General features: G+C 35.3%; 1 protein-coding gene across 1 annotated transcript in view; it reads right to left on the reverse strand.

The window, feature by feature from the left end:
• The window catches only part of NBEAL1 (neurobeachin like 1), a 182,322-nt gene that overhangs the window by 28,887 nt on the left and 135,742 nt on the right, over positions 1-17,693 (reverse strand). Inside the window, exons 39-44 of the mRNA XM_060302023.1 lie at positions 17,189-17,290; positions 15,427-15,522; positions 14,909-15,033; positions 12,161-12,301; positions 9,277-9,407; positions 2,442-2,551 (exon numbers count right to left, since the gene is read on the reverse strand). Coding sequence (XP_060158006.1) covers positions 2,442-2,551; positions 9,277-9,407; positions 12,161-12,301; positions 14,909-15,033; positions 15,427-15,522; positions 17,189-17,290 — 705 coding nt within the window. The remainder of the gene's footprint in view (positions 1-2,441; positions 2,552-9,276; positions 9,408-12,160; positions 12,302-14,908; positions 15,034-15,426; positions 15,523-17,188; positions 17,291-17,693) is intronic.

The raw sequence follows: 17,693 nt of genomic DNA on the forward strand, positions 1-17,693 counted from the left end.
TAGAAAGCAAAGACTCTCAAAGTGAGAAATGGTCTAAGTTAATGCTTAAATCAGAATGTTTCCAGTAAAATATGGCCTTGGGCAAAAGTTTAGATCAGGAGTGTGGCTAAAAAACAATCTGCTGAGATCTCAAAGATTTTAGGTTGTGTCTCACAGACCCACCTAACTAGACAATAGAGCATCTTAACCTTAAGAACATTTTCCCATTGTAGCCTCCCACTCAGCCCAAAGGAGATAATGAACTATCTCGTAAAGTCATGTGGAATGGTTTTTGCCCAACAGAGTTGATGCATAAGAAACCCATAACATTTTAAAAGAAACTGCATTAATTCAAGCTGAAAAAGTTAAAAACTGTTCAAAAAATAAAAGACTTTGGCTTCCAGCTTATCATGGTGAGGAAAGAGGCTTGCAAAGATACTCTTGTAAACAAAGTTTTTTTGTTTCAGTTTTTATGGAAAAGAATGACTCAGAGTGAAAAGCCAAGAGCCTAAGGGTAGAACAAAAAGATGCATGGAGAACCAATATCAGGGAATAGCACTGGGCCCTAGTAAAGTAACTGAGAGCATGTCCCTGCTGGAATTCTGAATTGTTATAAACAAGAGGCTAGGTGCCTCTGTTTTCTCGCTTCCTTTTGAATGTTAGTGTCTATTATAGTTTTCCTGTCCTTGTTACACCACTGTTACGTGGGGGGCAGATAACTTGTCTCCTTACTTCAGTCTTCAGATACAAGAGGAGACACTGGAGTAGTTTCATCCACACATGGATTTGATTTAGATGACTAGTAAGATTCTGGACTTCAGGCCTCATGCCTTTATGCAAGGATCAGCAAACTACTGTTTGTGGGCCAAACCTTACTAGCAGCCAGATTTGTAGATTAGCAGAACACAGCCATACCCCCATTTTCTTTTGCACTACAATGGCAGAATTTCAACACAGACTAAGTTTACAGCCAATGAAAATATTTACTAGCTGGTCTTTTACGGAAAAAGTCTGTAGAACCCTGCCTTAAGGAGCTGAGACTTTGGGAAGGTCTTGAGAGGAAGTATGTACATTTTGCATGTAGAAGGAATGTAAATACTTTGTGGCCAGAGGGCAGCCTGTGAATGGTGGATTAAAGATAGCTGCAAATTCTTTCTCACTCCAACCATTAAGAGATGGAGTTTACTTTCTTTCCTCTGGAATCTGCACTCATCCTGTTACTATTTAACCATGACAAGAAGGCAGAAGTGATACTGTGACAGTTCACAGCCTTAGGTCTCAAGAAAGTCTAGAAGCTTCCACTTTTGCATTCTTGGGGGGCCTTGAGCTGCCAGGTAAGAAGTCTGGCTAATCAGTTAGAGAGACCACATGAAGAGGAGATATCCTGAGACTACAGGGAGAGGGAGAAAAGTCAGCATCCCAGTGTCTCAAGGCAGCCTCCAGATGACTCCAACCTTAGCTGCCATATGACTGCAAGGGGATGAGAACCTTAAGTAAGACCAGAAGAACTGCCGAGTTGAGGCAAGTCAACTCACATAAGCGTGAGAAATAATAAAATGGCTATAGTTTTAAGCCACTAAATTTTGGGATAGTTTGTTACACGGCAATACATAACTGAAACACAAACTTCTAACCTCTTATTAATGAGGAGTATGTCTTCCTAAAATTCTGGACCCCTACTTACTGTCATAGATAACACAGAAGGAAGCATCTGAGAAGTTCCTGCCTAGTTAAAAAGTAACAGATTATTTTTCAGAGTTGTTTTATTTTTTCCCAATTCCTTACTCATGCATAGGGTTATTGCTTACAAATGTTAAAAAGTAATCCTGAATTTTGTAAACTTGACTAACTATGTACTAATGACAAGGAATGTTTCCAAGTACTGGCCTATTTAGTTTCAGAATCTGTAACATTTCAGTTTAGATAGAAAGCTAAGTGGGCTCTTGTGGGGGAAAAAAGCATTATCTGCAAGATAATAACACAATAGCAACATTAAACTAACTCTCACTAGTCCTTCAATTCCAAAATGGAAATTTAGCTAAAAAACTAGTAAAATTTTTAAGTGGCATTTAGGATTTATTTAGCTGTCTTATTAAAAACTTACTGGAATCCTTCAGAGGAAAAAAAAATGTACTTATTCTTGTTAGATTTGAAACAAATGTGGGAACTGTGAAAATCAAACTATGACCAAAATAGGTTCACATACAATAGGTAGATATCTCATAGAAGTGAAAAAAAAATTTTTTGCATACATCCATAGGACTGTACTACTATAGTCTCACTATATCAGAAGATCTATAACCTCAAAATAAATTACTATATTATACTTTCTAAAACAGCACATATAATAGATTACAAATTAATCCAGGAAAATAATAGATATACTTTATTCCATCATCCTCTGGAAAACACAGAGATCTTTATCTTATTGATTGTCTAATAACTAAACACAAAAATCTTACCAGAGCTTTCCTATGTTTATAGATGAAATCTTCAGCTGACTTAGCCCATTTGGGGAGAATAACATCATTTACTAGTTCTCTGGAAACTTGTAGACGACCCAAGTTAAATTCTAAGACATGTAAAAGATAAACGTATCAAATCATTTTAGATTTAAATAAATCAAGTAAAACAAATAAAAGGGTACATTACTTAGCAAAACTGAATGCTTTTCTTCTTTTATTAAGAGTAAAAGGTGAGAATCAAGTTCCTTTCTCTTTTTTTTAAATTTTTATTTTATATTGGAATATAGTTGATCAACAATGCCCTGTTAGCTTCACATGCACAGCAAAGCAACTCAGCCATACTATTCTTTTTCAAATTCTTTTCCCATTAAGGTTATTAGAGTATTGAGCAGAGTTCCCTGTGCTATACAGCAGGTCCTTGTTGGCTATGTATTTTAAATATAGCCCTGTGTACATGTCAAATCCAAACTCCCAATCTATCCCTCCCCCCCATCAAGTTCCCTTCTTGATATAAATTTATTGAACAGGTAAAAATAATTCTTATTTATTGGAATGCATTTTATCAGTTGATTAAAAAGGTAAATGAAAATAAGATAGTTTAAAATTAGTTATTAGAAGATAAATCAGATAATAGTTTATTTTTTGCTGAAAAAAGTGGAGGAAATTATAGTTATGACCAAAACCCTTAACCTGAACAAAAATGCAACAGTAAGCATTCTTCTTACATTAAAAATAATTAACATAGTCCTTCTAATGGTTAATTTACAAAATAGAGCTCCTTAGAGCTTTTTGGTGTAACTTAAAACTTAAAATGACTTGTGTTATGGAAAAACAATATATTTATATACCACTATTTTAAGTAGATACTGACATAATAAAGATTTGCTCATTCTAGTTAGAACACAGTACTTTTGACAAAACTGTCCCAAAGATGAGATTTTCTTATTCATACAGTGTGGAAAGGGAAAAGTGTTAACACAAAAGACCTTCATTAAAGATGCTGCCTAAAAATATCAGTGTGTCCTTAAAGCTGAAGACAGGTTCAAGTGTCACAGAATAATAGGATGCACAGGGTGTGTGGCCTTAACCCAACTATTGTACAGCAGATATTGTTGGGCACCTAATAGCCATTCCTCCTTATCTGGTAGAAGAACCTTGCTTTAATTCAAGTGTCCATCCTGTCTTATATTTCATGCTTATTGTAGGTGACTGGCATAGGGTTTGGTACATGACCCAGCTCTGGACAGTGAAGGGAGATTATGAGAAAGGGTTTCTCAAATTTAAGAAAGGACAGGGCTTCCCTGGTGGCACAGTGGTTGAGAGTCCGCCTGCTGATGCAGGAGACACGGGTTCGTGTCCAGGTCGGGGTGATCCCACATGCTGCACAGCCGCTGGGCTCGTGAGTCAAGGCTGCTGAGCCTGCACGTCCGGAGCCTGCGCTCCGCAACGGCAGAGGCCACAACAGTGAGAGGCCCGTGTACCGCAAAGAAAAAAAAAAAAAGAAAGGACACATATCTTGGGTCACAAATATAGCCTTGGTAAATTTAAGAAAACTGAAATCGTATCAAGTATCTTGTCTCACCACAACGCTATGAGACTAGATATCAATTACAGGAAAAGATCTGTAAAATATACAAACACATGGAGGCTAAATAAAACACTACTTAACAACGAAATGATCACTGAAGAAATCAAAGAGGAAATCAAAACCTACCTAGAAACAAAAGACAACAGAGACACGACGACCCAAAACCTATGGGATGCAGCAAAGCAGTTCTAAGAGGGAAGTTTATAGCTATACAAGCCTACCTTAAGAAACAGGAAACATCTCAAATAAACAACCTAACCTTGCACCTAAAGCAATTAGAGAAAGAAGAACAAAAAAACCCCAAAGTCAGCAGAAGGAAACAAATCATAAAGATCAGATCAGAAATAAATGAAAAAGAAATGAAGGAAACGATAGCAAAGATCAATAAAACTAAAAGCTGGTTCTTTGAGAAGATAAACAAAATTGATAAACCATTAGACAGACTCATCAAGAAAAAAAAGGGAGAAGACTCAAATCAATAGAATTACAAATGAAAAAGGAGAAGTAACAACTGACACTGCAGAAATACAAAGGATCATGAGATATTACTACAAGCAACTCTATGCCAATAAAATGGACAACCTGGAAGAAATGGACAAAATCTTAGAAATGCACAACCTGCCGACACAGAACCAGGAAGAAACAGAATATATGAACAGACCAATCACAAGCACTGAAATTGAAACTGTGATTAAAAATCTTCCAACAGGGGCTTCCCTGCTGGTGCAGTGGCTGAGAGTCCGCCTGCTGATGCAGGGGACAGGGGTTCATGCCCCGGTCTGCGAAGATCCCACATGCCATGGAGCGGCTAGGCCCATGAGCCATGGCCGCTGAGCCTGCGCATCCAGAGCCTGTGCTCCACAACGGGAGAGACCACAACAGTGAGAGGCCTGTGTACTGCAAAAAAAAAAAAAAAAAAAAACTTCCAACAAAAAAAAGCCCAGGACCAGATGGCTTCACAGGTGAATTCTATCAAACATTTACAGAAGAGCTAACACCTATCCTTCTCAAACTCTTCCAAAATATAGCAGAGGGAGGAACACTCCCAAACTCATTCTACGAGGCCACCATCACCCTGATACCAAAACCAAAGATGTTACAAAGAAAGAAAACTACAGGCGAATATCACTGATGAACATAGATGCAAAAATCCTCAACAAAATACTAGCAAATAGAATCCAACAGCACATTAAAAGGATCATACACCATGATCAAGTGGGGTTTATTCCAGGAATGCAAGGATTCTTCAATATACGCAAATCAATCAACGTGACGTACCATATTAACAAACTGAAGGAGAAAAATCATATGATCATCTCAATAGATGCAGAGAAAGCTTTTGACAAAATTCAACACGCATTTCTGATAAAAACCCTCCAGAAAGTAGGCATAGAGGGAACTTTCCTCAACATAATAAAGGCAATATATGACAAACCCACAGCCAACATCATCCTCAATGGTGAAAAACTGAAACCATTCCCACTAAGATCAGGCACAAGACAAGGTTGCCCACTCTCACCACTCTTATTCAACATAGTTTTGGAAGTTTTAGGCACAGCAATCAGAGAAGAAAAGGAAATAAAAGGAATCCAAATCGGAAAAGAAGAAGTAAAGCTGTCACTGCTTGCAGATGACATGATACTATACATAGAGAATCCTAAAGATGCTACCAGAAAACTACTAGAGCTAATCAATAAATTTGGTAAAGCAGCAGGATGCAAAATTAATGCACAGCAATCTCTGGCATTCTTACACACTAGTGATGAAAAATCTGAAAGCGAAATTAAGAAAACACTCCCATTTACCATTGCAACAAAAAGAATAAAATATCTAGGAATACACCTACCTAAGGAGACAAAAGACCTATATGTAAAAAATTATAAGACACTGATGAAAGAAATTAAAGATGACACAAATAGATGGAGATATATGTTCTTGGATTGGAAGCATCAACATTGTGAAAATGACTCTACTACCCAAAGCAATCTACAGATTCAATGCAATCCCTATCAAACTACCACTGGCATTTTTCACAGAACTAGAACAAAAAATTTCACAACTTGTATGGAAACACAAAAGACCCCGAATAGCCAAAGCAATCTTGAGAACGAAAAATGGAGCTGCAGGATTCAGGGTCCCTGACTTCAGACTATACTACAAAGCTACAGTAATCAATACAGGATGGTACTGGCACAAAAACAGAAATACAGATCAATGGAACAGGATAGAGAGCCCAGAGATAAACCCACGCACATATGGTCAGCTTATCTTTGATAAAGGAGGCAAGAATATACAGTGGAGAAAAGACAGCCTCTTCAATAAGTGGTGCTGGGAAAACTGGACAGCTACATGTAAAAGTATGAAATTAGAACACTCCCTAACACCATACACAAAAATAAACTCAAAATGGATTAAAGACCTAAATGTAAGGCCAGACACCATCAAACTCTTAGAGGAAAACATAGGCAGAACACTCTATGACATAAATCACAGCAAGATCCTTTTTGACCCACCTCCTAGAGAAAGGGAAATAAAAACAAAAATAAACAAATTGGACCTAATGAAACTTCATAGTTTTTGCACAGCAAAGGAAACCATAAACAAGACAAAAGACACCCTCAGAATGGGAGAAAATATTTGCAAATGAAGCAACTGACACAGGATTCATCACCAAAATTTACAAGCAGCTCATGCAGCTCAATAACAAAAAAACAAACAACCCAATCCAAAACTGGGCAGAAGACCTAAATAGACATTTCTCCAAAGAAGATATACAGATTGCCAACAAACACATGAAAGAATGCTCAACATCATTAATCATTAGAGAAATGGAAATCAAAACTACATGAGATATCATGTCACACCAGTCAGAATGGCCATCATCAAAAAATCTAGAAACAATAAATGCTGGAGAGGATGTGGAGAAAAGGGAACACTCTTGCACTGTTGGTGGGAATGTAAATTGATACAGCCACTATGGAGAACAGTATGGAGGTTCCTTAAAAAACTAAAAATAGAACTACCATAGGACCCAGCAATCCCACTACTAGGCATATACCCTGAGAAAACCATAATTCAAAAAGGGTATGTACCAAAATGTTCATTGCAGCTCTATTTACAATAATAGCCAGGACATGGAAGCAACCTAAGTGTCCATCAACAGATGAATGGATAAAGAAGATGTGGCACATATATACAATGGATTATTACTCAGCCATAAAAAGAAACGAAATTGAGTTATTTGTAGTGAGGTGGATGGACCTAGAGTCTGTCATACAGAATGAAGTAAGTCAGAAAGAGAAAAACAAATACCGTATGCTAACACATATATATGGAATCTAAGAAGAAAAAAAAAAAGGTCATGAAGAACCTATGGGTAAGACGGGAATAAAGACACAGACCTACTAGAGCATGGACTTGAGGATATGGGGAGGGAGAAGGGTAAGCTGTGACAAAGTGAGAGAGTGGCATGGACATATATACACTACCAAATGTATAACAGATAGCTAGTGGGAAGTAGGCGCATAGCACACGGAGATCAGCTAGGTGGTTTGTGACCACCTAGAGGGGTGGGATGGGGAGGGTTGGAGGGAGGGAGATGCAAGAGGGAAGAGATATGGGAACATATGTATATGTATAACTGATTCACTTTGTTATAAAGCAGAAACTAACACACCATTGTAAAGCAATTATACTCCAATAAAGATGTTAAAAAAAAAAAAGGACACAAAGAATTAAAAGTCCCACTTCTTTCTAAGACACTGTTGTATCTGCCTATGATGCCTGGAATTGCTTTAGTTATTTGTAATCATGACAGTAACTAGCCAAGAACAAAGCCAAAACACCCAGACCAGCAGAGTAAAAATACATAAAGAACTTGGCTTTGATGATGTTGTTAAGTTACCATATCTCAGGACTTTTATTATGGAAAGTACTTAAATTTTCTTGCTTGCACAATTTTGAGTTGGTTTTATTCATATTTGTTGTCATTCTAACACACTTTGCTTTGTCCTACCCACCTCATTTCAAATAAAGAGGCAATGTATAATTAGAAATGGAGGCCACCAGGACAGTAGTACAAGACAGCAACTAGCTGTGGTGAATGTGAGTAATTGTCAAGCTAGGCAAACCTTAAATTCTGTATCCAAATTTAATCTGCTTATTCCTACTATCCCAGATACCCTGCTTTAGAAGACTCGAATCCTCTGGCTGACTTAGAGTCTAGGATCACACATAGTCAACAGTTGCATCTGATTTTCTGAAGGTGACCACTTCTAACTGCCTTACTCTGAGAATTAGATGCCTTGCCTCCAACAACCTGCCCCAGAGTGAACAATTGAAGGTCATGAAGTCCTGGATATGCTTTCACCAGCAGAACAAACAATTCTACTGAGAAAGCAAAGGGTCAAACATTAACATTACGTGCTGAGGGAGGAAAAAGAAGTTGTAACAGCCCTTTGACACTGGAATTTCCCTAAAGAACACCAGTAGTAAGAACCTTGCCAATTTCCTTATTTGTACTTAAAATAAATCTAAACTACCTCATAGAAAAAGTATTTGGACATTTTTAAAGACCATATTTCACTCTATGATTCTTTTCTTCAAAAACATAATATGGTTTTTCAAATATTGTGGTAACTTATACCCAGTCATTTTTTTCAACTTGCCTCCTGTCTTCTGCTGTAAAAGGAGTCAGCAAATTTTTACAAGGTGTCAAAGAATAAATAGTTTTGGCTTTGTGAGCCCTATGGTCTCTGTTGCAGTTACTCAAATCTGCCATTATACTGTGAAAGCAGCCACAGTTTATGTAAATGAATTGGCTAGTTGTATTCCAATAAAACTTTATTTATAAACATATGGGTCTGCCCACAGATTTGGCCCATGAACCTATAGTTTGCTGACCCCTGGTATAAATCTTCCTCTTACCTAACACAAACACTTTTAATCCATGGAGCTTTATGGCTGAAATAGCATATAGCCATTTTTTGCTTCTCTAGTAAACCCTGTACTCTGATAAATTCTCTTACCAATTCAAATTTGACTCATTTATCTTATTCACTGTAGCACTTCTATCCGTAGAAGATAAGACTAGTACCTGAACATCATTTAAGCCTTGTCACTGAATAATACACAGACAGAATGAACCTTAAATAATCTAGAGGTCATCACAAAAATGTCCTAAAAGATATTTTTCAGGATTCTCCATTGGGACCTGTTCAGTCCAATTTTTAATCTATTTCTTACGATTTTGATTTTCCAAAAATTCTGGGAAATAGAAGAATTCAGGAATAAGTTCCTTCACATCATATGGATTGTCCATGAGAGCCTGCCAGGTAGCAGGGATGGAATGGAATTGTCGATCTGCACAGTCAAACCTGCATGTGGAGATTGAAAGAGAACAGTGAATACTGAATGAGAGCAACAACAGGCTAAAACAAACCTTTAATCTTCCTTCAGGTTTCCTCATGATTAGTTTCTCTTTATTTAACCTTTCTCTTTAACGTCTAAAAACACAAGTTGCTCTCCTTATGACAATCTTTCTTATTTTGTTGCCAGGAACTGAATACTATAATTTTAATCACTAGTATCATCTTAGTTAAAATAGATGAAAATGGCATAATTTTTAATCAGTAAAATTTATTACAGAAATTGAATAAATATTATTTGGATATTTTAAAATTACAGAGTTTAAATATCACTCTAAGTATTATAGTATTGACATACATAGTTAGCAGATCTATGGAAATGCTGCTGATTTAATCCTTGATACATAAGTATCTTTACAAACTCTTTTGCTAAAAACCAGAGGGTGTTAGGGAAATAGTTCTGTAGCTAAAGCTTTTATACTTTACTTGCATATACTACTATCTTATTTTAACTTTATTTTCAAATTCCATCCTGGGCCTATGGTAGTTGAAAGAAGCTCACGTGGTCATGCTGCAATTTTATTGTTTTGGCTAATCACAAACAGCATAAATCCCTTCTGTTTCATCTCCTTTGATAGTGTTTTCCTGGATTTATTCCATAAATGATGACTTCTAAGTGACAGTTAATGACTAATATGACTCTTTATGCCTAGGAACCTTGTTTTGAAGCAGAGCTGAACTTAGCAGAACTCTAAATTTAATTATAGTCAATGATTGTGTCATCAATAAAGTCTAATAATGGTATATTCAAATTGAAGGAGACGTACAGTTTTAATGGAAGAATCTTTTTGTTTGGGTGGGGGAGAACAGCTTTACTGATACATAATTAACATACATATAATTTGCTCTGAGTGAACAATTCAACGGCCTTCAGTATATGCAGAGCTGTGTAGCCATCACCACAACCAATTTTAGAACATTTTCATCACTCCAAAATGAAACCCTGCATCTAATAGCAGTCACTCTCCATTCACTCTCCCTCCACCCCTGAGCAACTACTAATCTATTTTGTCTCTATGGATTTGTCTATTTTAGACATTTTATGTAAATCATACAATATATGGCATTTTGTGTCTGGCTTATTTTATTCAGTGTACTGCTTTTCAAGGTTCATCTATGTTGTAGCATATATCAATCTTTCATTCCCTTTATTAACTCATGCCAGATAATATTTTATTGCATGGGTATACCACATTTTATTTATTCCTTTACCAGTTGATGGGTATTTTTGTTGTTTCCATATTTTGGCTATTATAAATAATGCTGCTAAGTACATTTGTGTACAAGTGTTTGCATGAACATATGTATTCAGTTATCTTGGGTATATACGTAGGAGTAGAATTGCTGGGTAATATGTAATTCTATCTTTAACCTTTTGAAGTACTGCCAGACTGTTTTCCACAGAGTCTGCATCATTTTACATTCCCACTGCCAGTACATAATTATTCCAATTTCTCAACATACTCATCAACAGTAGGTATTATCTGTCTTTTTTATTATAGCCATCCTCATGTGGGTAAAGAGGTATCTCAATTTGGTTTTGATTTGAATTTCCCTGATGACTAACGATGTTAATCATGTGTTTATTGGGAATTTGTAATCTTCTTTGGAGAAATGTCCATTTAGACCCTTTGTCCAGTTTTTAACTGGGTCATTTGTCTTTTTATTATTGCACTGCAAGAATTATTTATATATTCTAGATACAAGTCCCTTAACAGATCTATAATTTGCAAATATTTTCTCCTACTGAATTGGTTGTCTTTTTTACTTTCTTGATGATGTCCTTTGAAGCACAAACAGAATCTATTTTTGAAGCTTTTTAAAAAATCATTTATTCATAAAATCACTAAAAGTTGAAAAGACCCAGTTACACTTTCCTGGAAGGAAAATTACCTGCATTCATGACAAATGTAACATTTGGAGATGTGTAGTGATCAAAGCCTCTCCTTGATAGCCAAGGCTTGGTGTATTAAAGACAGGAATAAGGAACCCAGGCTAATTTTGAGAGATAAAATTTACATGGAAAGAGTAGAACAGGCAATGTTTACATAGTTTTTGATTGGGTAGAAAAAGCAAAATGATAATGGTAAAGAATAAGGCAACATGAAGACAAAATGGGAGTCAGTAGAGAGCTTCCTGGAGGATACATTGGGGAATGGAGGATTCTTGGAAAAGTTTCTTTCTTTAGGATCATTAAGAAAATGTGAAAGTTAGGTAAGTTATAACACTGACAGGTGATACGATAATACAATGGCATCACAGATCTGTTTGAGCTGCTACTAATAATGTAAGGGCCCTTATTTCTCCCTATTTTTATTCCTATTGATTAATAAATATTTTTAGGAGGACTACATAGGCATTGGTTAGGTTTGAATCTCTGGGATACATCTTGGATCAAGGTCTAAATCAGTTCTAACTCTAAATCTCTGGTAGATTCCTAAACCCAGTTGAAAATCACAAAAGTACACTGGATAGCAGTAAAAAGGAATTCACCTTAAAAGTCATTTGTGTAAGTCAGTGTGAGTGACCTGTTCTCAAACAAGTTTGGCTGCTTTTATCTAGGGAGCTAGTATATGAATTGAAATCTAACAGAGGAGAAAAAAAAGATAAGGCCCTGTTATAACAGTACATGACATGAAGGCAAAGAGTTTTCAACACTATCATACAGTCTTAAGAAAATAGCTTATTTACCCAAAACATACCTTCCACTCTGAAGCTGGATGTGGAGGGTGGTGAATGGTTCTGTACGAATAAGATAGTGCATAACCCCAGCAGAATTTGAATAGTGAGTACCATAATGAAATTTATCAATAGTTCCCATAGGATCCTCAAAATTTTCATATCTAAAAAAAGAAACTAAAGTTTTATAACCACAATAGTAAAATTAACTTAGAAAGACATATGTTTGTATTGTATTGCTGAAAACACAGTTTTTAAGAAAGTATGTATTTGTGGCCTTCCCTGGTGGTGCAGTGGTTGAGACTCCGCCTGCCGATGCAGGGGACATGGGTTCGTGCCCCGGTCTGGGAAGATCGCACATGCCACAGAGCGGCTAGGCCCGTGAGCCATGGTCGCTGAGCCTGCGCGTCTGGAGCCTGTGCTCCGCAACAGGAGAGGCCACAATAGTGAGAGGCCCGCGTACCGCCAAAAAAAAAAAAAAAAAAAAGAAACTATGTATTTGTATCATCATGTCACGTTAATAAATGAAAAAAAATTTATTACTTTTTTCTGAGCAATAAAATAGCACTAATATTGGATTTTTGAACACTTGTATTATGCAATAATATTCACTATAGATAAATTAGAAACCAGAGAGAAACTACCAAAAATGAAGAAATTTAAAATCAGTTACAATTGCACTTCCCAGAGATAATTAACGTTAACATTTTGATGAATATGTGTCAATCCTGAATTATGAATTAATATATATTTTAATATAAAAATATATTTTAATGTAAAACCACTATACATTATATATTGTTCACAACTTATTTTTTCATCTAACAATTTTCTGTTAATATCTTACAAAATATGTATAACTGATTCACTTTGCTGTACAGCAGCAACTAACACAACATTGTAAATCAACCACACGACAATAAAAAGTTTTAAAAATCTTACGAAACGACTGAATAGTCTTTTTTTTTTTTTTTTTTTTGCAGTTCGCGGGCCTCTCACTGTTGTGGCCCCTCCCGTTGCGGAGCACAGGCTCCAGACGCGCAGGCCCAGAGGCCATGGCTCACGGCCCCAGCCGCTCCGCGGCATGTGGGATCCTTCCGGACCGGGGCATGAACCCGCGTCCCCTGCATCGGCAGGTGGACTCCCAACCACTGCGCCACCAGGGAAGCCCTGAATAGTCTATTTTTAACAGGTACACGGTATTTATAAAAATTAGATCTACGAATATACAACAATTTAACTATTATAGATATTTAGGTTGTTTCTATTTTTCTGCTTATTGTAAGCATGTGATAATTAGACATCCTTTTGTGGCCAAGATAATGGAAAAAAATATAGAAGGTCAGTCAAGAATTGTAAAAATGAATGTCTAATGATCTAAAGGTAAAAGAAGGAGATGTGTATAGCACGGGGAACTCTACTCAATATTCTGTGATAACCTATATGAGTAAAGAATCTGAAAAATAATGAATATATGTATATGTATAACTGAATCACTTTGCTGTATACCTGAAACTAATACAACATTGTAAATCAACTATACTCTAATAAAATTTTTTTTAAAAAGGAAAAAAAAAAAGGAGATGGTGGAATAGAAGGTCTAAATCAGATTATCCGCAAAGGATATATATAATAATTCTGCAAGAACTATCACTGATCCTGTTAATTGTTTTGAATGGTGACATCTGAGTTCGTGGATATAGTATCTAAATAAGAATGAACAGTTTTTTGGAAGCAACAAACATTGAAAATTTTAAGCCAAAATACTAATCAGTTCATCAAGCTAAGGTAAATTTCCTTTTACATAGAAATCATGAATATTCAGGAGAATAAAGAAAGTTTTCGGGTCAAAGTCATTTGTACCTATGCAAAAAAATAAACTATTGAAATTTAAATTAAATTGTATCTTTGATTATCTATAAAATAAGTTAATTTATATGATCAGTATTTCCTGTGGAACAATGTTAACAGTGTGACTAATGGCAGTAGAGTAATATATACACAGCAAAATTCCATTTAGTACAACAAATATTAAACACTGCAAAAAGTCCTGGGGAAGATCTGCAAACAAAAAGGGGGGGAAAAATAATGTACCATCAACCCTCAAATAAATCTACAACTAAGTTTGTTTGCAGAATTGCTCTTTGTCTTTATTACCAGAAGTCATAACTGACAAGTCATCCACAAGTTCACACGGAGAAAAAGGAAAATTAAAATTAGATTATTTTTTACTGTCAGCAGCTGGCTTTGGATTAAAAAAAAGTACGAGACATTTAAAGGGTGGCTCAAAAATATATAGAACTATAAATATTTCCTTTCCTTATTCAAATATCACTTTCTAAATTTTCACACATTTCACTGTTCTTTATTCACATTATTGGTGAACAACAGGTTAGTATTATTAATTTTATATCCACCAAAATATTATATTAGATGGAATGTTAGATTTGTAGGTTATGAAGTCTAAAATACCTGGGGAGAAAAATTTCAAGAACCTATTACCATTTAGCACATACTTATTACAAGGTGAAAGAAATTCTAAACAATATAAATTTTACTTTGGTAATGAAGGGAAATACACAGACTATAGTTAAGATATTTGAAGGACAACTGATATATTTTCAAGAAAACTTAGTGAAGGAATTACCAGACTCTGATGATCAAAAGTAGTTGTGCATTTAAAAAAAGTAACACTTGGTTGGCCATAGCAGAAATCAATACAAATTCAAACAAGCTATGGGCATCTTTCAAAAGGGATGAAAAGCACTTACTTTTCTCGCATGGCTTTGGCATTTTTATCATTAACTACCCCAATTGGTTTGGATAGATCTCGAAATACAGATGGGTTATTAAGATCCAACTCGTCTGAAGTATAATCTTGTAAAATCCAGGGGAACTAAAAGAGCCACAATTTACAATTTAGACATTCCTTCCTAGAGAGGCTACCATCTCCATATCTAATATAAATGTTTATCTAAGACAAAAAGGGATAGTCTTTATTTCTTCCCTGTTGCAAATGTTTATTCATCTTTAGTTCAATAACCAGAAGCATTATTTTCTGTAATTCCACTGGAATATTTTCAATGAAGTGAAAGAAAAAGAGTTTTTATTTTTAAAATACTCTTCATATTTACATACTTCTTGAAAATAGCACAGTAGAAATATAAAGAAAGGCAAAATCAGTTTTTATGTCTTTTTAAAAATAAAAATTAGATATCATCCACATATATTTTGTGTATTAGAAAACTGAAAGGTAATTCCATATTTACAAGATTTATATAAAACTCACCACAGGATACTGCGCAAGGTCATTATAGGTTCGTCCTGCCATTGTATTTAATTGAATGAGGTAGTCAAAATTTGATATCTCTCTGTTTACCCATTTCTAGACAGCACAATAAAAGAAAAAATCAAAATTAATCTGTAACTCTTAGAAATCAGTAACTATTACTGACAGTACTAAAATAATCATATGTTCCCATTATCTCTATCATCTTTTTGATAAAGGAATGAAGCTTTAAAAAATATTTAATAGGGAGGTAAAATCAATATGCTTTTCCTAAATTCACTTCCTCTTAAAAATTGGTCTCTAGAAAAGGAAAAGAAAACTCCTACACTACAATCTAAAAAGTCTTCTATAAGAATTAAGTCTTTTCTTCAGTTAAAAAATATTTTGTTTGAATATCTTAAAACTTTTTAATTCTAGGACTGCCCAAATTTGAAATTTTTGTCATAAGTTGAAATTTTCATAAGTGTAAATATTAAAAAATCAGTATCTCAATGTACTAAATGATCTACAAATTTTAAATAAACATTATATTAACTATATTCAGAAAACTACTTTTATAGAGCAAAGGTAAATGGGATTTTGCTATAACAGATATAAAAATTTTCTAAAGGAAGACATAAACATTATTTTTTTTAATCACCTTACTGTACTTAGACTACTAATTACTCTACACAGTGTAGGCATGCTCAAGCATTTTGCTGACAGATTAATACACCCCTTTAAGTTTACTGTGTGCCTTAAGCAAAGGACATACTTACGGGAAATAGTGAGAAATTAATCTATGTATACAGATTTTATAGAAAGCCCAATTTTAACTGTACTTGAGTGCCAAACTGAGGAAACAGTACTTTAATGAATAAAGTTTATTCCACAGAAAGCAGGAAATATACTCTATTAAATAAAGCTTATTCCATAAACAACAGGAAACAATTGCTGATGGCTTTTGAACAAGAGCAACATTTAAAGATTAACACATATGTAGGAGGAAGGAGAGAGCCAGGAGACAAGAGAGCCTAATTGGAAGACTACTAAAACCCTAGAGAGCAAAAAACAAGGGCCTTTCTTTGGCTTTGGACAGTGTAAATTCAAGAGATGTTGGGATATATGTGAGGATAAAATACACGAAAGCATTAGCTTTGGCAGATAGAAGGATTGGAGAATTTTTTTTTTTTTTTGCCTTTTTTCCATGGTGTCTTTTGTATTTTCCCATTTTTTTTCTTGTGAACAGATTATTTTTATTATTAAGAAAAAAAATCCTGTGTACTACTTTTTAAAAAGAACACTATTAAAAAAGAAGAATTTAGGGCTTCCCTGGTGGCACAGTGGTTGAGAGTCCACCTGCCGATGCAGGGGACACGGGTTTGTGCCCCCGTCTGGGAAGATCCCACATGCCGCGGAGTAGCTGGGCCCGTGAGCCATGGCCGGCCGCTGAGCCTGTGCGTCCGGAGCCTGTGCTCCGCAACGGGAGAGGCCACAACAGTGAGAAGCCCGCGTACCGCAAAAAAAAAAAAAAAAAAAAAAAATAGAAAAGAAAAAGAATTTATAAGATATGCCCATGAACTGAATGACATGCGAACTGGAGACAGGGCACTGTATGTGTGAGGGAAACAGAATGATTCAAAGATAATTCATAAGATCAATCTGAATGGAAGAAGAGCAGTTGCAGAATCAAAATAAAATAATTGAAAGAAGGAAGTTTTACTTCTAAGCAAAAGTCTGAGATATAAAATGAACAGCAAATCAGTGACTTAAAATTTCCTACCTGTGTCAATCCTGATGCTTTGAATAACTCCTGTGGTGATCTGGTTCCATAACTATTTGGAGAATGAAGTGACAACAGTCTGCTATATACTTTGTTCCTAACCTATTAAAAAAAAAAAGCACTTTATGGCTTAAAAATTGATCAAGACAAACGAGGATTATGGCTTTATTAACAGATTTATTGAGATATAATTCATGTACCATAAAATTCACCCTTTAAAATATACAATTCAGTGGGCTTTTTTTAATATTCACAGAGTTGTGCAACCATTCACATTATCTAACTCTGGAACATTTCCATCATCCTCAAAAGAAACTACATACTCACTAGCCATCACTCCCCAATTTCCACTCCCTCCCATCCCCTGACAACAATTAAACTACTTTCCATCACTATGGATTTGCCAATCCTGAACATTTCATATAAATAGAGGATTGTGGTTTTAACTTCTCTATTTTACAAGGCTTAATGAAATTATGACATGTATTTTTTTTAGAACTTTATA

The sequence above is a fragment of the Globicephala melas genome, chromosome 7 (genome assembly GCF_963455315.2).
Source record: "Globicephala melas chromosome 7, mGloMel1.2, whole genome shotgun sequence".
NCBI classification, from domain to species: domain Eukaryota; kingdom Metazoa; phylum Chordata; class Mammalia; order Artiodactyla; family Delphinidae; genus Globicephala; species Globicephala melas.